The 25,353-nt window shown below is 42.2% G+C and overlaps 1 protein-coding gene across 1 annotated transcript; it reads right to left on the bottom strand.

The window, feature by feature from the left end:
• Nucleotides 1-963: 963 nt before the first annotated feature.
• On the bottom strand, nucleotides 964-23,999 carry LOC136631551 (transmembrane protein 151B). The gene is made up of 2 exons (XM_066605832.1): nucleotides 23,901-23,999; nucleotides 964-2,397 (listed from the first exon to the last, which is right to left on the bottom strand). The coding sequence occupies exons 1-2, from the start codon at nucleotides 23,997-23,999 to the stop codon at nucleotides 964-966; spliced, it is 1,533 nt and encodes a 510-aa protein (XP_066461929.1).
• Nucleotides 24,000-25,353: the final 1,354 nt, after the last annotated feature.

The following is a 25,353-nucleotide window of genomic DNA, read 5'->3' as shown; positions in this document are numbered from 1 at the left end:
TTAATATAACAACTTTATTAATACTCAACATAACATCATCCATAATTCCAAAATTGTTGCAGGTATTGAAAAATGACTGCACTTATGAATTTCTTATGATGTTCTCCCCCTAAATTATGTATCCCGTGACCCTCTTTCCATTGAAATTTCTTGGGTTGAATCCAAGATGGCCAACACGCACGATCATAGTGCCAAAAAATTTCCTCTACCCATCTAAATATTCTACAAGGTTTCCTACTTGTATCTCTTTTCGTTCAGAAGACATTCCGGTGGCCCTGACATTTGAATTATCCTTGTAGTATTTTGTCATGTCAAGGCTTTCTTCTATATTTATTTTATTTGATCTTCTGTCTTGCATCAGAAACATAAGCGAACAAGGATTCAGAAGAAATCAAATCAGTCAACAAACAATATATATAGAACATTATAAGACACTTATAATTTATCCATAAGCGGTGGCATAAGTTACTGTTTGGTGGATCTCACACGTGGAACCTGTACCGACTAGAAAACTGGGCCCCCTTGTTCTGCAATGCAGGATTTGCTAGGTTGTCTATTCATGGTGTATTCTATGTGGATTCTTTTGCAACTTAACAAGCACCTTCCCCTCCAAAATATTTCCTGGTAAGCTTGTGGTTTACTACTTCTCTAACACCAACTAATTATTGCATTTTATTATTTTAGAAGCTAAAACTCATATGAAAAATAATGTCAGTGCAGTATGTTCCTCCTATCGAAATGTAATGATATCCAAGACCTTCATTTGCCCATAGTCAAGAACTATGACGAAGTGCATACCTAAACCTAGTTAGTTTGTGTCTTCCTTTAGTTAAGAATGTTTTCCATGTACTGTTAGTATAATGTTGTGAGTACTGTATGTAATTGTGAACAATATTTTACCATACTTTCTAAAGGTCCCTTTATTGAGATTGAATTGAACCACTAAGATCCTTGACAAACCCTTCACAAGGAGGTTTCCATGCAGGAAGAGCGGTGTATACAGAAGTTTCTTGTTCTGCATCCTTCCTGACGATGTACTATGAGCACTGGGAAAAAACGGGCATCGTGGTAAGTGGGTGGATTTTCGTTGATTGCCAGTTGACTAGAATATGAGCAGCATCGGTCTTCCTGGCAAACACGCTCTGCTAAGCTACTGCTGCGGCTCCTCCAAAGGCCTGTCCTGTGAGATCCATGTAGCTGGCATAGAGAAAAGCGGCTGGTGCTGAGTGAGAGGTGAGATCGCCCTCCACTGCAGCTATGCATAGCATGGCGAGAAAAGATCGATGAACTGCTAGATGCCCTGTTGCAGCCTTCACACCCACGCAAGACATCACTGTAGCCACAAGCAGAGTAGCCATTGCATAGTGACGCATCTGTTAAGTCCATCAGCACTGCCTCAGAATAGCTAGGAATCAGTTGACGGTTGGTACAAATATGCCATTCCAGTTCTGTACTGTCAAAGGTGCTGACACGTGGCATTCTGAATCGGTATATAGGCTCCTCTGCCACTGCTTGAGGTGTGTAATCCATACCTAGGAGTTTTTCAATATGATAATGAACATGGGCAGTCCTATATTCAATAAAAACTCTTAGTGGCCATGACAACATAAGCAAGGCAGCGGCCCAGAAAGCATAGTGTGAAACATACCATGGTAGTCGTTCTAGGTTGACATAGGCAATTACCAGCTCTTTGAAATCCACATTTTTTAATTGCATTCCTTCACGTGCTTCCATATAGTCATCTAGGCCTTCAATCTCTGTGAAGAACCTGGCACGCTGCGTGAGATATGAGTTTTCTGACTCCAGGTTGGCAAAGCTGAAGCACTTGGTGAACTGTAATTTGGTGGCCGGATGGCGATCCAGATCCAACAACTCTTTGGAAATGTCTTTTATCCCACAGTGTGAGTATTCAAACTCTGCTTCAGCCACATGAGTGTTAACCCGCTCATGGTAGACCTGAGTAGTTGTATAGGCATCACCATGGCGGTAGCGAGTGACTTGTCTAGTGCGTCTAACAAAGTGGTAACTAATGGCCTTCCACCATATGCAAGGTGTAGCATGGCGCATACGCTGTATCTGATCATAAACACTGCTAGCATCAGCTTTATGTTGAAGTTCACTTTTGGCATGACAGTGCCAGCATTCCACCAGGTAGACCACATACAGCATTGCTAGGAAGGCCAAGGGAATATAGACATAGCCATCTGAGCAAGGACTACCATGGTAGATCATGGACCTTCCCTTTAGTGAGCTGTCAAAACTGAGCTTGGTAACGCTTGTAACCTGGCACCAGGTAACAGCACAAAGGCAAACAAGCATAAGGATAGAGAGAAGGAGACATTTCCAGTGAGACTCCCGACACATAGAGGCACTCAATGATTGCTTCTCAGGACGTTGCTGCAAGAGGCAAAAATAGAAAAGCACAAGTGAGATTAGACCATCAAATCATTATTAGAAAAGTATAAAAAAAATATAAAAGTATACAATAGTCTAAGTTTTCAGGTAAAATCACTTGTAAGTATATGTTGTTTTACTATATAAGAGGGGCATGATCTCAACCCCTTTACTAATTGATATTGAGTTCTATAAGGCAAGACCTTTCTGCTGTGATTGGTAACAACAACAGTATATACTATAAGTTAAAGAACGAGAGTGTGTACACTAGTGGAATTTATAAGTGTTACACCAAGACAGAGTTGCAGAAAATTTATGAAATTTGCATGCTTCCACACATACTTCAGCCAATTTATAATTATTCAATACCCTTCATATAAAAGGTATCAAAGTTTCCTAATTTGAAGGGTATTGAATATTTAAAAAATGGCTGAAGTATGTGTAGTAGCATGCAAATTATGGCGCCCTTTGTTATGCAAAATGCTACATTGTTTTAGTTTATAACTTGTGAAGTGTGTTATGTAAGAAGGTCCTTTTTTGTCCACAGATTGCCGGGGACTACATATGCCAAATCGTAGAATTCAAACTCCGTACACCCAAATGTCTGACTTAGAGAGAGGTCGGATAATTGTCATGTTTGAAATGGGGACATCATATTGTGAGATTTTCCAAAGCACTGGCTGTAGTGCAGTGTTGGTACAGAGAGTGGTTAATCAGTGAACACAGGAAGGGTCCAGTACTTGCAGACCTGGCATAGGTCCACGCAGGACCATGCCATGTGAAGACCGCCAAATTATGCAGATGGCAGTTGGTAATAAATTGGCGAATGTAGCACAGATCCTAGTAGTCAGTCACCCCGTGTGCAATTGTAAAACCAATTGCTTGAAACTAAGTTGCATTCTTGGACTCCCATGCAGTGTGTTCCATTAAACTAATTTCACTGCCAGCAACAACTAGCCTGGTGTGCTGCTAGACGCAACTGGACAAATGAATGTAAAACAGTTATGTTTAGTGACAAGTCCTGATTCTCTAAAGTGATAATCATTAATGTATCTGTCGGAGTTTTTGAAAAAGGGACCGTCCTGCTTTGATTTCAGAGCTCCACACAGGTCCAACACCTGGAGTCATGGCTTGCGGAGGGGGTCAATTACTTATGATAGCAGGACTGAGTTGGTGTTTGTTTAAGGCACAATGGCTACCTGCCAATATGTGGACAAAGCAGTACACCCTGTTGTCATAATCTTCATGACCACCATTAAAAATGGTATCCTCCAACAGCATAATGACCATCCACGTACTGCAGCCATCACGCAAGATGTCACTTTGACCTATGCAGTCCCCAGATTTAACCCCAATAGAATATGTCTGGGATGACATAGGTAAAAACATTACATCACATGGCCACCCATCACAAACTGTACAACAACTGACTGCTCAAGTCATGCAAGCATGGAGAGACATACCCCAACAAGATATCCAAAACCTATTGATTCAATGCCTTTAAGGATCCAAGAGTGCATAGGTACTCATGGTGGACACATTTCTTACTGAAACCTGTACTGAACAGTAATAAACTTTGTAATTCCAATTTGCTATAGTTTATTCTGGGTATGACTCATGTCCATTATCTACCATGTGTCATGAAATTACACCAATCTCTTCTGGGTGTAACCCTTTCAATTTCTACCAGTTGTATTAGGTGTCTAAAGTGAATAAACTTGTTTTTATGCAGACTTAAGCACATTCTGCTTAAGGAATTATTATATGTTTACCTCTATTACTACTTATGATATTTGGTTTCTTCATTCAGATCTTTTACAACTCCATTTTTATAGTTTCATAAAAAGAGTTGTTTATTGTTTGTACCTCACGATTTGTAGAATGTCTCTTTCTGAATTCAATGCTTTACCTGCCTGACCAGCAAATAGGTTTTATACTCCAGGTCAATCAGTGAAAAATGACTGCACATACCTGAAGGAATTGGAAAGACAGCTATTTTTCAGGCCAACATGTTCAGATAAAATGCTGACTGCCGAGCAGTTTACAGAAGTATTCCCATCTCATAGCGCTATGGCATATCGCTAGGAAATGCCCTCTCTGATGTCCATATGATGTAATAGGACATTGGGAATGGGGGTGTCTCCATCAGCCATTCTCTTTAATTATATTTACATTTTGTGGTACTGTATAGTCTACATTATATACGTGGTTGATGATATAAAGCATGCGCTTTATTATAAATAGTATGGGAGCTGGTGATATAAACTGGCTCCTCTGTGGCTGAAATTTGTGAAGGCAGTTGTGAAACAGTTATGTGTCCTGTCACTGACACAGCATGAACAACGGCACTTGCGAAGCTAATCCTGAACACGTTTCACAATCACACAGAAGGGCTCTATGACAGCTTTTGTCACATCCACCAAACAATAAAAACCTGGAATTACAGAAAACAAAAAGAAACACTTTTAAGTAAATACAGTTGCGAAAAAAAATAACCTAACCCTTTGGAATTATCTGGACTTCTGCTTTGATTACTAATAAAATGTGGTCTAATTGTTCTATGTCACACTGTAACTAAACTAATAACATACAAACAGTTGCAACATTCATGTCTTTTATTGAACACATTGAGTGAACATCCATAATGCAGGAGAAAAAGTAAGCGGATCTATGTCAATGACTTTTCCAAGAACTAATTGACAAATGTTCTTTAAATTAAGGAGGTGAGATTCAAAGTATGCTTTTTTTAAAGGAAGCTTGCCCATTAAATTAATGCACACAAAACCTGGTTAGTGACAAATCGGTTCTTAAGAAACATTGACTAATGTGAGCATGCCTGGATGCAAACAATTTTCAGAAAACCTCAGAAGACATGTTTCATGGTGTGCCGCTGTCAGGAATATGCTGAATGTATGATTATTTAGAGTACATACATGAACTAAAGAGTTATTTTCTGTGCTAGACAGAGAGGTAAAGTCAATGTTTAAGGAGTGTTTAAGAAAAGTGGCATTTATGGCTGTGTAATAAAATGAAGATATATATGTTTTAAGAGTAAGTTAGCACACAAAAAAGAGTCCTGTTATTGTGTGTCTATCCTGTTATTGTGGGGGAAGAGCAGTGGTGTATGTTTTAGATAAAGACTCCGCGCAATAGGTTTGTTTTTATGTCTCATGGCAGAAAATGACGTCATTCTGTCATGAAGACTAGGAAATCAATAGGTTAGCATTTTTTGTTAAGGTAGTATAGAAGTTTTACTTTCTGGAACCAAGACAGAAGCCATTCAGACAAGTGTGGGGATGCTCTACTTGTCCAGTTTCCTGGAAAATTTCTCTGTCTTGGCGCCATTTGAAAGTGGGCTTCTTGGGCTGTGGGTGTACATGTCAGATGATGCTACCTCTCAGTGATACAAGGTAAATTCCTAGAGAAGGTTCTCTGTTAAGGAAAATGTTGCAGTGATGCGATGTAAGTTGTAATCTTTATATAAGGCAAAACAGCTGCTGCCGCTCTCCTCGATCACCTGCTACTGGGGCTGTGGTCAGGTAATGCTGTGCACCTTGTATTTTCCTGCTATCTACCCATAGGACATGTACATGATCCTGCCCCTTCTCTTAATGTCCAGTGTGCGCACCGTAGACTAGCCCCCATTAATCATATCCTGCTATAATAGGCATCCTCCCCATAGGGAGGATTTCTGAACAATATTTCCTATCAGCCATATGTGATGAAGCCACAATTTGTATATTTCAGTTCTGACCTTTGCCCGTGTTTTTGATGATTCTGACATCAGCACTCTGAACTCGGCTTCATATTCTGTATTTTGTTGTTGCGTGCAGCCTGCCCTGACCATCTGTCTGAACTTCATTATTGCACCTGTACTGTTAGCCATGACCACAGTCAGTCTTTTGGATATGCACCTGTTCACACCATCAGGTACTGTGCCTCGGCCCTGTGCAGCAGGGACTATCTGTGCAAGTAAAGGCTTGGAAACCCCTCAATGAAGCCCAAGCATTGCTAAACACCTGGGTCTACAGTAATCCGTGGTTAGATAAGTTTTCACCTTGTATTTCTGTTGCGGATTATGTGGGAGATCCGTGTCAAATTTTTCTGATGCTGATTATGGTCATGTGAACGAGGCCTAATGCTGAAGAAGAGTTGACATTTCTTAGAGGAATGAAAAGAAACAAGCCTTATAAGTGCAAATATTGGATTCTGTAATCTGATTTCTTGAGCTCTGTTTGTAAACTAAAAGTGACATAGCATACATATAACAGCTAGCAGACAGCATTAATTTTGTCACAGTGGCATAGCTAATGCTGACAGGGTTATAGCTATTGCTGACAGAACATGTACAGTGGACGATGCTTGCAGGTGTTGAGCAGCTGGCCACACTGGTTAGTGCTGAGTCTTCAATCTCTATGGGAAAATCTGGAATTCACTATGCCACGTAATATCTGCCATGTTTATTTATTATTACATTAAATAGACAATGGGCATCCTAAACCAATACAGTAGCAGACTGCAGAAATATGTTTTCAAAGGGGTAATGTTTATAATAACCACTTTTTATAACACTCTATTAGTGTTTCACTAAAATGGGAAATCCTGCTCAGGTTCACCTTCTACCAGAGCTGGTATTAGTGGACCATTCAATTTCTTATATGTACTGCTCTTTTAGTTTATATGTTTTATCAAGGGTGTAACCATAATGGATGCAGGGGATGTGGTTGCAACAGGCCCCGGGAGCCTTAGCCCCCCCTGCCCACAGTCCTGCAATATTCCGCTGCGAGGTACGAGGGGGGAGAGCTGTCATGTCTATACGCTGAGCCTATCTGACAGATAGGCTCACCATGGAGAATCGCTATGATTCTCTACCCGTGGACATTGGGGCTGCGCTTTCCATAGCAACGCTATGGAAAGCATTCACTGCGTGGCCGGATTATCGCTGCAGATAACGCAATGAACTATTGCTTGTGGACAGGAGCCCTTAAGTGGCTCATAAGTTCTCTCCTTCCCATATGAAGAGACCAGTACTACAAATAAAGCATTATAGTTGGAGGAGGCCCTGTTACTGATCTTCCAGTAGCTTCAAGTTACATCTCTGATTTTTAGATTATGCTTTTTTTATCATAAAAAATGTTAAAGAATAGGACCACCTTTGCAATGGGTCCAACAAATTCTTATCCGCTCTTGCTGATAACTTTATCTTCCAAAAGGTTGAAGATAAAACAAGGGGATCTGCTATCATGGACCTAATTCTTACCAACAGGGAGGGAATGGTTGAAGAAGTAAGGGTGGCTGGGACCTTAGGAGGCAGTGATCATGCTATCCTTGAATTTTGGATAACAAGGGGAAGAAGACCTGAGAAGACTCAAACGTCAAGGTTGGATTTCAGAAAGGCAGATTTTAATGAACTCAGAAAGAGGGTAGGAAGAATCCAATGGCTGGATGTTCTTAAGGACAGAAATGTCCAAGAATGTTGGGAAATATTGTGAAATGACATTCTCAAAGCACAATCGTTAACAATCCCTAAAAGAAGGAAGAATGGGAAGCATTTAAAGAGACCAGGATGGATGAACACAGAACTTGCACACATGTTAAAAAGGAAAAAAATATGCTTATCAAATTGACAGAGGGGGGAATATCTAAAGAAAAATATAATGCAGTCTGCAGAATCTGTAGGGCAAGTGTTAGAAAAGTTAGGGCTAATAATGAATTGAGGCTTGCAACAGAGGCCAAAAGCAATAAAAAAAGGATTTTGGGATCATGTCAAAAGCAAAAGAAAAGTCAAAGATGCTATAGGATCTTTACATGATCAAAATGGGGAATTGGTTAAGAATGATGTTGAGAAGGCTGAACGTTTAAGTTCCTGTTTTGTATCTGTTTTCTCTCAGACAGTAGATGTAACATCAACTGATCTTCCCTGTGCTATTGGGGGAATAAAAGAATGCAGGCTATCTATAAACAGAGGGATGGTGAGGGAACACTTAGCTAATGTAAATAAATTCAAGTCTCCAGGTCCAGATGAATTACATCCTAGGATACTAAAGGAAGCAGCAGAGGTAATTGCTGAACCACTCGCCATAATCTTTGAAAATTCCTGGAGAACAGGCGTAGTCTTAGAAGTTTGGAAAATGGCAAATGTTGTGCCTATCTTCAAAAAAGGGAAGAAGGTGGATCCAGGAAACTACATGCCTGTGAGCCTAACTTCTATATCGGAAAAGATCTTTGAACAAATTATTAAAACAGCATGTATGCAAGTACTTGGATGAGAATGGAGCAATTAACCAGAGCCAACATGGGTTTGCAGCAAACAAGTCATGCCAGACAAATCTAATTTCCTTCTATGACAGAATTACTGACTGGGTTGATCACGTAAATGTGGTAGATATAGTATACCATGACTTTAGTACAGCTTTTGACGAAGTATCTCATATCATCCTTATCAGGCTGATATACGCTGGCGGTTCCATTAGACTCCTATGGGAGCCGAACGAAAAGGGAGGGGGAGGGAGTTTAACAGCAGCCAGCACTGCTAAAACATGACAGATGCCCCTATTTAGGCATTAGAAGTATTTCCGAGGATTTATGCCGACCAAGCGAATTTCGTGCTGTGGCATATGTAAGCTACATCCGGCCATGTAAATGGACAAGAAAAGGCTAATTTTAGCCGATAGTGGCTTTTTCCCATTTACACGATTTTTGGACACAATAGCGGCCAGTGTAAAAATGCATCGCCCATGTGAAGGAGTCCTTATTTGTGTAACTCAGATAATCAACCTGTGTCCTTTAGACATACTAAGTTCTGCCGTGCCAAAATTGGCAAGATTTAGCCTCTTACACATGAACTGTAGACTGAAAAATGGTATGAGATTTTTAATTACTACTAATTTGTACATTGGTTGCAACGGTGGACATACCGGTAGCAATTCACGGTGAAAGTGTTAAAGGTCCCTGCTCAAAAAAGCCTGCAATATAAATGAGCTAATCATATATTTATATGCCATTGCCATCTTTCTGACTTCATCTCTATTTAGTCCTCAGGAAATTCTGATGTAAATTGTAAGTGACAATAGTGGGAAAATCTATTATGTGCATGCTGACCTCTTTCTTACTTGTCTATAAGGTAAATGAGTAAAAGCCACGTGAATGGCATAATGAACATTAAGATATCATGTAATGTTTATAGCAATTATATCAATCATGAGCACCATTTCTTGCGGTTTACACCAATTTATGCCACTACTATGTATTATATATAATAGGAAGCAGACAACACCTTGTACAGTAGTGTTCCTGTTCATCATAATGACACATTTGAAGAGTAACATAAGCTAAATTAAGGATTCTCCTCTTCCCTTAAAGATGCTGTAAAAAGAATGAGATGTATCTATGCATTCACTTTATATACGCATAAATCAAAGCACAGGCCAGCCATATTGATTAGATGTCAACTAGAAGAAAACTCTCTATAAAAGAAGAAGCAAAAATATACACCATCCTATATGCCTCAAATGGGTTCAAGTGAAAAGGGGATGTCTCAGAAAATATTTTAGGGCATATAGACATCATAGAGTGGGCACCCAAAGAGCTAAAGTGGGGAGCTAAGTAAGACTGACTTCTCTAGTGGATTTGGCCCTTTCATGGACTACATGGTCATCTGTTAATTTTAATGGCTGGCACTTAACACTCCACTTTTTACATACAGGGAAAAGGTACTGCCAGTTAGAGCTTCCCCTAGAGTTTGTAAGGCAATGATCAGCCAATCCTTGGACTGATGCAATACCCGGGGAGAAGTTGTCTTAGAACACCTTCTTACAGCTGCTCAGGAATCAAGGTCATTAGTGATTATTTAAAGGGGTATTCCAATCTCAGGAATCCTATTTCAATATATTTGAAATCATAAAATAATGCATTGACCCATAAGACGTTTAGTTCCAAAGATTCTCCGTTCTCCAGATTTTGCAGATTTTGATTCCTCTGGTTGTTGCCAAGGAAACAAACCACCTCTTCTATGGAAAGAAATATCAGAGGAGAAGAGTAGTCCGGCACTTCTGCACTCCTTTTATCAAAATCTAGTGACTGGGATTTCAGGAAGAGTGTAGAGATGAGCGAACGTACTCGGTAAGGCCGATTTTGCAATCGAGCACCGCGATTTTCGAGTACTTCACTACTCGGGTGAAAAGTATTCGGGGGTGCTGTGGGTGAGCGGGGGGTTGCAGAGGGGAGTGGGGGGGAGAGGGAGAGAGAGAGAGCTCCCACCTGTTCCGCGCTGCTACCCCCCGCTCCACCACACCACGCCCCGCCCCACAGCGCCCCCGAGTACTTTTCACCCGAGTAGTGAAGTACTTGAAAATCGCAGTGCTCGATTGCGAAATCGGCCTTACCGAGTACGTTCGCTCATCTCTAGAAGCGTCGTACACTGATTTATTAAATGTGGCACAAAATTGCACCAGTTTGCATTCGGAAATATCGTTCTCTCCAAAAATGTTATTCTGAATCATCTAATAATATTAAGTACTTAATCAACAGTCAAAAAATTGGGGCAAAATCAGGAAAAAGCTTTCACAAAACTATCAAGCAGTTAGATTTGTGCCAAAAAGAGCGTGCGCCCAAAATTTGCACCAAATGCCTCTTCATTTACACCAACCTTTATTACCACTTTCTTGTAGTAAAGCTTTCTAAATGTGTCGGAAACACAGACAGAAGTTTGCCATGCCCACTTTCGAAAAAGAGAAGAAAAAAAAATACTTGACAAGCTTGTCAGATTTTTTTCACAAACTATTCATAAATTTGTCTACAAATCTGTGCGTCATAATTCTGCCGCAGTTGCAACATAAATTTGCTGTAAACACATACACAAATAAGGGTCAATCTCTGCAATATCTGGAGAACGGACCACTTTGGAAATAGACATCTTATGGGTGAGTGCATTGTTTTGTGGTTTTGAACACAATGGAATAGGATTTCAGAGATGAGAATACCCCATTAATATAATGGGGAATAATTATCACAGTATTTACAGCTGTGTTCTTACTGTCAAACCTTTGTGTCACTTTGACCCTACTGGTAGTGGTATTTGGAGCTCTATTCCGGTGTTTCTTTCATTCTTCTATGTGTTTCCTTGCTCCTCTAACATGTTAATCAGTGTGATCAACGGGACTATGACCTACTTGGTAATGACTCTAGGCTTGCTCTGTCACCTGTTTGTACCACTAATCATTGGCTTCTCTGATGTCACACCCTAGGGCAGTGATGACGAACCTTTTAGTGCCCAAACTGCAACCCAAAACCCACTTATTTACCGCAAAGTGCCAACACGCCAGGGGGCGGGGCTTATCACAACGTATGATTTTACTCCCGTTGTTCTAAAAAGGACAGGGCCGCCTCAAATAGACAGCGTACAGATTCTAACTGCTTTTTAGATGCGGAAATGCTGCAGAATGTCCTCAGCGGAAATTTCTGTGGAAAATTCTGCAGCATTTCCGCATCCAAAAAGCTGTCAAAATCTGCACCCGGTCTATTTTGAAACAGCCCTACCCATTTCTGCCACATGTAAACATACTCCAGCGGTAATAGTGACACCCCCCAGCAGCCCCCCAGCAGTAATAATAGTGACACCCCCCAGCGGCCGCCCAGCAGTAATAATAGTGACATACACCAGCGGACCCCCAGCAGTAATAAGAGTGACACCCCCCCCAGCGGACCCCCAGCAGTAATAATAGTGACATACCCCAGCGGACCCCCAGCAGTAATAAGAGTGACACCCCCCCAGCGTTCCCCCAGCAGTAATAATGCCCCCCAGCGATTCTCCCAGTAGTCATTATGCCCCCCCTTCCCCCCAGCGATTCTCCCAGCAGTCATAATGCCTCCCCCCCCCAGCGATTCTCCCAGTAGTCATAATGCCTCCCTCCCCCCCCCAGCGATTCTCCCAGTAGTCATAATGCCTCCCCTCCCACCCCAGCGATTCTCCCAGTGGTCATAATGCCTCCCCTCCCCCCAGCGATTCTCCCAGTGGTCATAATGCCTCCCCTCCCCCCAGCGATTCTTCCAGTAGTCATGCCTCCCCTTTCCCCCAGCGATTCTCCCAGCAGTCATAATTCCTCCCCTCCCCCTCCCCAGCGATTCTCCCAGCAGTCATAATCCCTCCCCTCCCCCCCAGCAGTCAGAATGCCTGCCCACAGCCCCATATACTTAACCCTCCTCCTCGTAGGAGCACCGTTTCTCTCCTGCCTGATCCCAGGTGCACACTGACAGCAGTGTGCTGCTGTTGGATGCCTCCTCCCCCTGCTCTTGCGCCGTTTCTCTCCTGCCTGATCCTAGGTGCACACTGACAGCAGTGTGCTGCTGTTGGATGCCTCCTCCCCCTGCTCTTGCGGAACCAAGTAGGAGATATAGTGTGCGCCGGGATCAGCAAAGATAGCAGCGCTGAGTGAATGTCGGCAGGGGAGCTGCGGCCCCTGCAGGCATTCACTAATGTGGTGAGCGGCCGATGGTGAGGCGTGCCAGCAGGGAGGGCGCTGCGTGCCGCCTCTGGCACGCGTGCCATAGGTTCGCCACCACTGCCCTAGGGTGACCTAGTTAAAGACCAAGCCTTGCTTGAAGGGGTTAAGGGTGAAAACTTGCGGTCCCCAGGTGTTACTAGCCATAGTCGCCAACACAAAGCCTGATTGTGGCTGCATGTTTTGTTGGACAGGTTTCCTCCCTTAACAAGAAAACACTTGCAAAAAGCAATGTCCTGCTGATGAATATGCAGAACACTGCTCTGGAGGAGAGACTGGTGCAACGTGTGCATTGCTCCAATAATAATCTCCCGCAATGTTTTTGTCCAAATCATGCATTTAGCTGTAGGAGAACAGAATGCTGCAGTTTCAAATCCTATGAATTTACTTTTGAGTGGGCACAGACTATTTTATGCTGGCCTATAGTTTCGATTGCATTCACAGACCAGAAGATTCAGTAAAATGCTTCTGAAATTCCAGGAATATTCCTAATAACATGCATTTGAAGAATTACTATATGCGTGGTTCCTGTCATAAACAATACTGTGCAAAACGTTTTGGGCAAGTGTGGAAAAGTTGATGCAAAGTAAGGATTTTTTTTCAAAAATAGAAGGCATCTGATTGGCTTTAAATGTATTGTACAGCAGGACAACAACCCCAAACATCCAGCCAATGTCACTACAAACTATCTTAAGTGTAATGAAGAATAAGGAGCACTGGAAGTGATTATACGGCCCCACAGAGCCATGATCTCAACATCATCCAGTCTGTCTGGGATTACATGAAGAGACAGGAGGTTTTGGCAAGCCTACATCCACAGAAGATGTGGGGGTTAATTCTCTACGATGTTTTGAACAACGTCCCTGCTGAGTACCTTCAAAAACCATGTGTAAGTGTTCGTAGAAGAATTGATGCTGCTTTAAAATCAAATTCTGGTCACCCCAAATATTGATGTGATTTAGATTTCTCTTTTGTTCATTCACTTTGCATTTTGATAATTGACTATAATAAAATATTAACACTTCTATTTTTGTACAGTATTGTAAGTCATACCTCTACTTTTGTCGCCTTCTTCTTTCGCCAGTTTCCAGTTTCTCTGATTCTTCAGTGCAGAATTGCATTTCTACTTATGTTGCCTGCTTGTAGTTTAGCCATTCATGGATGAATGGCTGTGATTGGAGCATCCAGCGCTGGCTGTGATTGGCTAAGCGGGCTGTCACTCAGCCAACTCAGCCAATCAGAGCAATCTCTTGCTGGGAGGCGGGGAATTCAATCCCCGTCACTAGCAACAGATGCTTTGCCAGCTTGACAAGCACTGTCCAGAAGCTTCGAAACAAGCGGTGGGGACCCTGACGGCACCTGAAAGGTGAGTTTAGAGGTAGTGTAGCTAGGACATTTAGTGCTGCCCAAAACATGGTGCCAAGTTGTGTGGCATTTTAGGCAGCACTAAAACAGCTGTCCATTCATTTAAATGGGCGACGCAGGGCCGAAAATGCCTGAATAAATAGCGTTGTACAGCGTTTAGTGTGGCCCTCAAAAATAACTTTGCTTTCAGTTAAAAATGTCCCAAATGTCCCCATGAATGGCTGCAGCTGTGACTTTGCACATAATGGCTACCCCTACCATGTATTGTGCAGAGAACATACAGCATGCAATTATGGTGTCTTATTTGAACGTATAAAAAAAGCTCAATATTTTGGCATTCCTAGCACAATACTGCACAGTAACTTGCAGTAACAAAGTGATGTACGGATTGGTAATATTTATTGTATTTGATACAGTACCTACTATAGTGCTAATTATTCCAGGCAAGGTAATCAGTGGCAGATGAGTGCTCAACTTATGATCAGTAAGTCAGTTGGGGTGAGATGCTTAAACTTCTGTGCTGATGAGGAGATCATAAAAAGTTAGTTGACCTCTTTATCTACAAGCTCATACTTTACTAAGCAAAGTACTTTCTAAATTGTAGCCTTGAGAATAACTAGACTGAGAATCCTTTATATCATAAGAGCCTCTGAGTGTAGAGTTTATAGAGTAAAAAGGGACAACTACTCTATCATTGATTTCCGCCTGATATTAAGATCTAGTGGTGGATTCCATCCTGAGTGTTACTCTGCAGTGTTAAACAAATAAAACCTTATTGATTTTGAATTGCCTTTATGGTCTACTCATTTGTTGTAATTGATCATTCTGCTGCTTGCTCGGACTGTAATTTAGGAAAATTGTTTTCTGAAAGGGTGTTTATCAGAGGCGTAACTAGAAGCTCATGGGCCCTAATGCAAAATCTTTAACAGTGCCCTAAATACCATGTGCTGTTTATAATACTGGTGTCTTATGTGATGGAGGGTCTTTGAACCCCCTAAAGCTCCAGGGCCTGGTAGCAACTGCTACCCCTGCACCCCCTATATCTACACCCCTATTATGGATTACCAAAACATATGGCTTAAGGATTGTTCAAGACGAGGGCTTAAAATGAAACTCTGGGGCCCAGATGCAAGTTCTGTTAGAGGAGCTAAAAACCTCATATGCCATTTATGGTAGTGCTGGATATTGGTAATGTACATGAATTAGCAAAATTTGGTGGGGTTCTGGGACCTGGGCACACATGGTTCCCTTTTCACTGAAATCAATGAGTATTGCAAAATATTTGATATGACTTAAAGCTAAGATCAGAATGCTTTCTACTTAAGCTACTATGCTCATGTCAACACTAACACGAGTGTGGGAGTGGGGGAGTGGGGGAGTGATCATTCACTCATTGCTCCCTTAACTCTAACCTGGGCATGCCACAGAAGACTCTTCCACACTTTTCCTTATCCTCCATTGAAATATTTGGCTAGTCTCCCCTTTTAGGCTATGTTTACATCTGCATTAGAGGATTCCGTTTTCCAGCTCTGTTATGTATGACATAGGCTGGAAGCACATGGACATATTTGCATTGTGGAATCTGGATAGGTTGTCCATCTTCGAGTTCTACAGCAAATACCATCCATAGTATGCAATGGAAAAGCGCATTTTCCTACACATGAACGGAAATCAAGTGTGATTTTCCGCTTGTGGAGGAAAAGTTGCAGCATGCTCTATTTTTGAGCGGATTTTGCTCAGATGGCTTCCATTGAAGTCAATGGAAGCCGTCCGACCCGCAGTCCTTTGGCAATTAACATTGGATGGGATGTCAAGTCATATTGGCCAGTCTCCTAGGACATACACACTAGGGATAAAATGTGACGCCTATATTGGGAGAGCAGCGGATTCAGGAGACACATCCACATTCATGGAAAGATATCCCCTGAATGTATGCACACCACCAATAATAAATGCACTAGGCAATGGGACAATTAAGTCCTAAATGCGCTAGAAGATGGGACACAAAGTCTACTATGCCCTAAGACTCAGTATTCGTATTGAAGGTGTGACTAAAAGGTCTATAGGTTCAATGTATGCGTATCACAGATAATAAATACGCTAGAGGATGGGACAAAAAAGTCCTAAATGCTCTAGAAAATGGGACACAAGTTCCACAATGTCCTAAGACTCAGTATTCGTATTCAAGGTGTGATTATAGGTTCTAGATTAAACGCATTTCTTCGGGATGACGCCGATTCATCAGGAACCCAATAAATATAAATGGAAATAATCCAGCCTAAATAAAAATGCACCTGCAGTGGACAGCCCCAGCTAGTGCAGATGTGTGCAATTGGGCTAAGGCTGCATTCACACGAACGTATATTGGCTCGGTTTTCACGCCGAGCCGATATACGTCGTCCTCATCTCCAGTGGGGGGAGGATGGAAGAGCCAGGAGCAGGAACTGAGCTCCCGCCCCCTCTCTGCCTCCTCTCCGCCCCTCTGTACTATTTGCAATGAAAGGAGGTGGAACAGGGGCGGGGCTAAGTTCCGAGAATTTGCCCCACCCCGCCTCTCCCCATTGCAAATAGTGCAGAGGGGCGGAGAGGAGGCAGAGAGGGGGTGGGAGCTCAGTTCCTGCTCTTGGCTCTTCCATCCCCCCCCCCCCCGCAGAGAGAGACGACGTATATCGGCTCGGCGTGAAAACCGAGCCGATATACGTTCATCTGAATGCAGCCTAAGGGGTATATCCATTAACAAGGTAGATATAAGTCCAGGTAAAACCCCCATTAAGATGGACACACAGGGATAATCCAAGGGGGCCAGATACCCCTCCCTTAACTACTAACACCATGTTGTCAGCCCTGATGGTGAGGTGACAAAGAAAGGAAAATACCAAGCAATGTAGCTGTCAGCCCTGCTGGTGGACTGACAGAGTAGCATCTGAACCGGGTCTATGTGTTCAGGTTTATATAGCCCAAGCTTGTACATCCCCCTAAGAGGCTTATCACAGGGTCTAATCATCAATATAGATCACACCTCCAGAGGATGGTGACATACAGCCTATCTTCAATCCATACAGTCATCTCCACTGGATATTAGTGTGTGTAGAAACAAAAATGGAGAGGAGTAGGGCATTATAGCGTAGCAGCCAGTGTAGATCAAAGTAATAGATCAGACACTCCGGGACTATAATAACACATTGAGGAATTCAATGTAGCACAAACACACCCACAATCATCCTGGGAGAAAGGACCTGCAGCGTCATGATGCACACCGCAGTAGTCTGAACCCTGTAGGGGAGGGGCTAGTTTCCACAGCCGTCAAGACATAAGGATGCTGGGCGTGGCATAAAGATACAGAGTTCACAATGGGGACACCATGGCACAGCATGTGATCAGGACAACGCATCTTGGAGGCACAGGCGTCAATGCCCTTGCGCAACAGAAGATGTGCCCTTAATAAAATGATTAAATACTTGTTGGTTCCCTATGGACTGCTTAATGTAGAGGATGAATTAGAATACGAGAAAAGCATGGACGGAGAATTGGTATAAATGTTCCAAAATGAACTACTTCACCAGCACCATTAAAATTTCCAAAAACACAGCCCGGAGAGACATATTAAATGAATGAATTATATTAGGAAAATAATGGAATCAGTGACCAAAAATTAGAAGACAAAGTAAGGGTGGGTGAGGAGACTAAACAACTACGGAAAGCAATTAAACACAAGTCTCTCAAACCCTCCGATGCCACTGAATACGAAACTGGATACTGCAGTTTAAACTTTCGACTTCATATGTGTTATTAGTCCCATAGCCCTAATTTTAATGATTTACCAATAAAAATTACTTTTAGAAAGCCATTACTTTTTGTGAGGGGCTTTTTCCCTTGAATTCTAGACTTTTCTGGTCCAGTGACTTTTTTTTTAAATACTTCTTTTAGTTGTAATTGCATGATTTAAGTGCAGGAAAAGCAAATAGTTTACATCAACAAGTTCTTCAAAGTGCTCTCCTTCTGCTAAAATTTAAAGCTGTGTTGAAGCATGCATTGGAACTCAGCGGCAATTAAAGGGCTATTCCGGGAACTACTATTTTAAAATTTAATGAACATCACCACAATAAGTCACTTTGTAGTAGTAGGTTCGCTCTACCTGGTCTAGCTACTTTTTTCATTTTCCATGCTATGTGAGCCTCTGCCCGAAAAACATCTCCACTTTCTCTCACATCTTGTCCTCATTACTTCCTCCCCTGTCCATAGCCTCCAAAATCCTGTGAGTAGTGCATGATGGGAGGACAGGAGCGGAGGCACTGCACTGTATTGCTCATGTGCAGTTTAGAGTGCAGCTTTCTCTGGCACTCCAAGTAAGAGGGAGGTTTGTGCTAGTAAGTTGTAGGACCCGTGAGATGTGGGTGGAGCTACAAGCTCTATGCATGCTGGGAGTTGTGGGTAAGCATCTGTTGCTGTGTTTGCTGCAGAAGTGATGGCTGTAAACACAGCGGCAGATAGGCAGCTGCACAGCATGAAGAAGAGGGACTACAGTGGGAGATAAAAGGTACAGGTTGCCGCTACTTAGCTGAACCTCCTAGATTTTAGCATTTTCACAATTTACATTTTGTTCCCAGAAAACCCCTTTAATTTATCTGGCATTAATTGTCCAACTGCGCCCTGATCATGTCATTCACAGGTGTAGCATGAATTGTCTTCTTCAGCTTCCCTCAGTCTCAAATTGGTTGCAACTGGGGCACCATTGTGATTAGAGTGTGTCCTACAAAACTGTGCAAGGGGTAATTCTATAATAAATGCATCATCATGTTGCAGAATGAGCTGCAAATATTCTCCATTGAGGTTTTCCTCATAAAGGAGTGGACCAATTAGCTGTTGGCCAAACACGCCTAGCCCAACGTAAATGCTGAACTGTCACTGGTTGCGACATGCCGTAATGGTCCATGGGTTCCATCTTGCCCAAAAATGTTGATTATGCATGTTGAATATCCCATCTCAGTTGAATTTGGGCTAACTCATCAGTCCATATAATGAAGGTTGTAAAATCCAGATCCTGTGCTGCCTTCCATAACAGTGAGATTTTATGATACAGATAGAGATTGCTACTCTTCAGAATCTGAGGCGCTTTGGATTTTGAAAAACTAGTGTGCCACACTGCTGCCCGGACTCCGGTCATGGGATTTAGCTTGAAGAAAGTCAAAACTGTGACCTCTGCAACTGCACAGCTACATCATTGCTGTCACAGTCTTGGAAGGTTTCTGGAATGGTACTGGAACAACTTGTACACCTTGTGCTCCTATGAGCACCATAACTTAGTTTACAGGTTCACAGGTTCCTTTTAAATAGGCAGCAGGGGAACTTGATTGAATTTCAGGAGAGGCAAGAATGAAGCTCATCATGCAACAAAGAAAATAGTGCTTTAAACTACTTGAATTTGACAACTCATTGGCATCAGCAAAGCAATGATGCTCTGTCATATAATTAACTGGGACACCCTGTGTATATGCAGTATAATTCAGTTAACCTTTATTAAACATTGGACACTCAGTAATGGTCAATACTGCCTGGTACTGTAGATGAAGCATAAAAACTGGTGGTTAAGCACCAAGGACAGATCTTCAGCCTAAAGTGAGGATGGTCAGCTCAGTATACATATATATACAGTGCATGGATATACTGTGTGCTTCATGTTTTGAGTGGTTACAGTGCTCAGCCAGCACTCCATTCATTCTGACATCAGTGCGAAGAGAGAAGCGACCCTCACAGTGACAGGCAGAGGAACATGAGACCTCTGTTCTTGAGATCAGGGAATAACTTGGTACAACCCCTTTAATGTAATGTTGATGGCCAGATTAAAAGCTTGGGAGTAGGAGGTTTTCTTAAAGAGACAACAGACATACAATTAGGCAGCCATATTCTTTAATGTCAACATTTTAAAAAAAATTATTGCGCTTGTTGATTGCACGCAGCAGAAAGGGACACCCAACCTAAAATCTATATTACAGTCAACCAATTAAAGACACATAGAATTTGTACTGTCCCCAGTAGCATTTTAGTGTTGCTCAATATAAATGCTGACAAAAAAATCCCCAAAACCAATCTGCGCATGACCACTCTTTTGTCTCACATACACTATGTAAACAAAAGTATTCCCCCCCCCCCCCCACACACACACACACACACACCAAACCTGTGCCATCAGGCAAAGGGGATATGCAAATTGTATATGTAAATTATAAAGAAAAGCTATCACACAGGCATATCCCAGTACAGAAACCATCAGAATGTCAACAGATGTAGAGTGGACAGATGTCCAACGGGCTATGGTGGTGGGATGTCCCCTGAGCAACTAATCAGTGCAGGATGTTGCAGCGCTTTTGGACCTTCCAAAGTCCACTCTTGGCACTGTGGAGATGGAAAACACTTGGTGTGTGTGCAGTCACATTCAGGGAGACCTCATAAACGGACAAAACATGGACAATGAAGTCCACCATCAATGCCAATGGGTACAGAGACTTTTTGTACAATGTGGCATTACCTACTCTGTGGCAATACTTTGGTACAGCTCTGTTTCACTACTGAAATAACCAAGCACCATGTCATATAGCACACAATGTTAAGGCTTGGTTTGAAGAGCAGAACGTCTATAAACGTCATTGGCCTGCCCAAAGTCCAGATCTCAATCGCATCGAGCATCTTTCGGAAGAACTAGAACACTGTATCTGTGCACGCCAAATGTGTCCATCATCCCTCGTATCACTATCTGAAGCTCTCTTCAAGGAATGAAGGCAAATCCCTCCACACAACTATCAGATTTTGGTGGAAAACAGCCTAGGAGGGTCACTGCAGTCATTGTAGCCAAAGGCAGCCCAATACTGTATTAAAAAATTGGAATAAAATCAAATTTCATCACCTTCTATGTGTGTCCCAGTACTTTTGTTAACATAGTGTATTTCTAGTTCTAAGAACCTTGGGAAATATTTACTTATACATGTGAAGGTGTAACTTGAAGATCCTGGATCCCAATGCAAAATCTGAAAGAAGGACCCGCCAACCATGTATTATTTATAATACTCATGTCTACTCTCACATGTGTTACCAAAATGCCGTATTCGAAACAGCAGCACTTTCAAACGCATTCAACTGTGTTTGACAGCATTTTTAATGCACCCCATCATTGTAATGAGGTGCATTAAAAAGTGTTAAAACGCACGAAAATAGAGCAGACAGCGTTTAAACGCTAGTTTGTAAAGCACCATCGAAATCAATTGAGGCGTTGTAACACATTTAGTGCCGCATTTGAAACTCCACACTAAGGGCGCCTGCACACAAGCGGAATTTCGGCGGCGGGATTTCCCGCGGAATTTCCGCCGCTGGAAGCGGCAAACGCAATCCTATGCAGACGGCCGCGATTTGGCCATGCGAAATCTCGCACGGCAAACAAATCGCGGCATGCTCTATTTCTGTGGCGAGCCCCGCACAGAAACGTCACTGCCCGGCCGCCGGCTCCGGTCTGCGCATGCGCAGGCTGCCCGGCGAGCCGGCACATCAAACAGCCTGAGCTGCAGGCGCAGGTAAGTATGCGCCGCTCTCTGCAGGCGCTCGGGTCGGGTCCCGTGGCGAGAATCCTCGCCGCCGGATCCGACCCGTCTGTCTGCAGGCGGCCTTAATGCGGTAAAAAGCGGGCTGTGTGAGAGCGGACAAAGACTTTAAGTTTACAAACTTTCCTCCATTTGTTTAACATTTCAATAAAATGGTAATTTCTTAGCTACTTTGTCTTTTATATTCAATCTTTCCTCACACAAAGCTGTTGATGCAATAAGATGTCATATTACTTACTTGGTAGATTAGGTGGAAAATATTAGTCATGTCCTTCAAGATTCTATGCTTATCAAATTAAAGTTTTTACCCATGCAAGACCTTTCTGAATTATTAATTTGATGTGCTGTAAATTACTAATTAGTAGGGCTCTATCTACTGGGACCCCTACCCATCATGAAAATTGGGTTAGCCATTCCCCCTATCGGGCAGAAAAGTGGTGGTGCATACACAGCCGCTTTCCAGCATGGTATATATGAGATATGCAGGAAAAGTGAAGAACACTCACTCGTCTATTTCATGATATCTCTTAGAGAAGGAGAAGAATGACTACATGTGGGTAGCCACTTTTCCTCTGGGAATGGGGATCCGGAGAAGAAATGGCCATTCAACAGTTGGTTTTCCATCAGTAAGACACCACATAGATATGCCGAATAGATCTGTCATAGGAAAACCCCTTTCAAGGTTGCTATAGCTGCCACATTCACTAGTATGACTGGATACAAATCTGGTCTTAATTTTTTATAAGGGGTAGCCTGCTTTCAATCATATTTCATATATCTTTCGGGAACATGTATTAAAATGATGGAATCCCCTCCTATTAGCTAAGTCTTAGTTCTGCAAATATACCATCTCCGAAATGTAAATATTTAGCCCATTGTTAACACATGAAACATAAGTAGTATCTATAATAACATATATCTGACATGACATAGTCTTGGAGTAGTGATCCTTTCTTTAAGTAGAAACCCAGTAAATTTGCTGTATGCATCAGCAGTGTTACATCATACATGCCTATGTAAATAGATGCGACTTGCATCATTATTATCTGGGTTCCAAGACGACACCAAAATAACCTTGTACAAATCACAAACACCTCTAAACTTTTCATTTTATCTTCCACAGGTTCAAGATTAACATTCGTGCAGAACAGTTAAATAGTTTCTCCTATATGCTTTTTGTGCAAAAGCCAAGTCTCCTGGTCTTCGATATTAAGATTATGCAGTCTGGACAGGTATCACTTAAGGTTTTTATTGTAATCGCAGAGGTCTGCATCACACTTCCCTGCAAACTCACTGACAATAAGTGAAAAAAAACAACAGAAGGGCAGAACTGCAGTGTTTTTGCTTCATGCCTGCAAAGCGTTCAATGCAGCATTGACAAAGAGATAAGTACTGTTGTCATTAGACTTAGCATAGCTTTTCCCCGTTGCATTGTGTTTAAGCACATAGGGGCGGGAAGCCTGCAGGAAAAATAATATGACCTGCAAGGTTCTGCATTGAACATGTCCTTCGGATCTGTGTGCTGCTCGCCTCTATTTAATGTGCTGTCTGTAGTATTCCCTGGATGTCTGCCTTATCTCATAGCAGCACATTGCTACTTCACATCTCTCATCAGTGTGCACAGCAGTAACAAGGAGGATGCTTAGCACTGCAGCCTGAGTGCCTTACTACCAGTAACGTAACCCCTAGGATGCTGGAGTCTGAAATATTCTTGTCATTGACAAATTTTTGTGTTTTTTTTTTTTAGCAAAAGACTGAGTTAATAACAGTGTTAAAGAAATTAAATCAAAGCATAAAATAATATATTATGACATTATTATCTGACACTATAGTATTATGTGTAATTTGCTACAGTGTACAACGCTATGATAGATGATGGCGCTATGGAAATCCATAAGAGCATAGGTGTTTGTAAACATATACACAAATACATGAACACACATTTGCACATGTATCTATCTATGTAGGATATTGGCTACTGTGTTAATGTTTTGCAAGGAATGACATTGTATACTTATATGTAGCAATATTATAAATAACCTTCATTGCTCACCTCCTCTCTCACATCCACCTCTGGTGTAGTTATATTATCTGCACCTGGGGTATCTGCTGGGGTTTCAGCAGCTGCTTCACTTTCTACTTCAGAAGACATCCTTTGCCATTCTATTTCTCCAGGTCACCCTGATGCAGTGTGAGGAAATCCTGTTGCCCAGGAGAAGAAGCCAGCATCACTTGGAGTAGAGAGCACTCAGCTAATGCTGCAGACTGCACCCCATCTCTCCCACAGTTCTTCAGTCCCATATATGAAGCAGGATTTACACATTCTCTCCCCTCCCTATTCACCCTCTTCAGCAGCCCATATGTAGAAGAGAGGAAGGAGAAATCCTAAACCCCCCCATTACTGCAACCTCCACTGGAGATCTAAGGGTCACCTTATCTGCAGGACCAGAAATGGTACATTGGACGAAGTAGCTGGCACCCTGCTGTGTACTGCAGGGAAGAAGGCAACTTCAAGTGAATGCAGCAGGCAGTAAATGATAGTAGACTACTGGAGATGTGACAGTGTGGAGTCCAGCTTTCTTTTTCTGCTTCTGATGTCTCAGTTGTGTGCACACCCCCTTCTTCCTCAGCAATAAATCAGAGAGCAGGAGACATCAGTACACACAGAGCCACACTAAACCCACTGTCCTTAGACACTTTGGTGTTTACCTGCTTAAGAATACCCATTCTCCACCATCAGTGATGTCATACACTTGCACATCCCCTTTTGCTGCACTGAGGTCCATGGACTCCTGCCAAGCACATTAGTTGGTTGGGGCACAGTTCTGTTGGCTCTTCTAAATTACCCTCATATTTCTTTTAGAAGGTGCCTGTTTTCCTGCTCTCTTTGGCGATGAAAGCTGAAACTTTCCTAGTCTGCATTAGCCCTGACCAATTATTGCTATCTGCCAGTTCTATTTTTGGCTCTGATGATATACCATCAATGAGAAAATCCTGTTGGGAGTTGCAGGTGGGAATTAAGGGCTGGAACTGAAGGCTTGTGCTTCCTAGCAGCAGGTCATAGCCTGGGAGAGATGTATCATGTAAGATCAGTGGAGATAATGGGGAAGGAGGATTAGTAGACCTCTATAAACTGTGTTAAAATCAAGCAATGGCATAATTGGAGATCACATCAGTGATATCAGGAGATGCAGGCTTTGAAGGTGAGATGAAGAACAAATCTTGGTACAGATCTATTGGGAATAGAAAGTCACTGCATATAATTATAGATATTTGGCACTTTTGCAAGGTTAACAAAACCTATCTGTAATGTTTGCATTATGGGGTTTTAATAAATCAGATGCAGGCGATAAGTGCTTCTTTAGCTGCTGCATTAATAAATGTTATATATATTATTATCCAAGGGTGCATATCAAGGCATACCTTGACTTTTAAAACTAGAGCACTTTAAAGGGAACTTGTCACTGTTCTCATAAACCAGTCTAAGCTAATGTACCATGTTTTAC

Source organism: Eleutherodactylus coqui, chromosome 6 (assembly GCF_035609145.1).
Source record: "Eleutherodactylus coqui strain aEleCoq1 chromosome 6, aEleCoq1.hap1, whole genome shotgun sequence".
NCBI lineage: Eukaryota > Metazoa > Chordata > Amphibia > Anura > Eleutherodactylidae > Eleutherodactylus > Eleutherodactylus coqui.
Note: the sequence above shows the minus strand (reverse complement) of the source record. Positions and strands in the feature narration are given on the sequence as shown.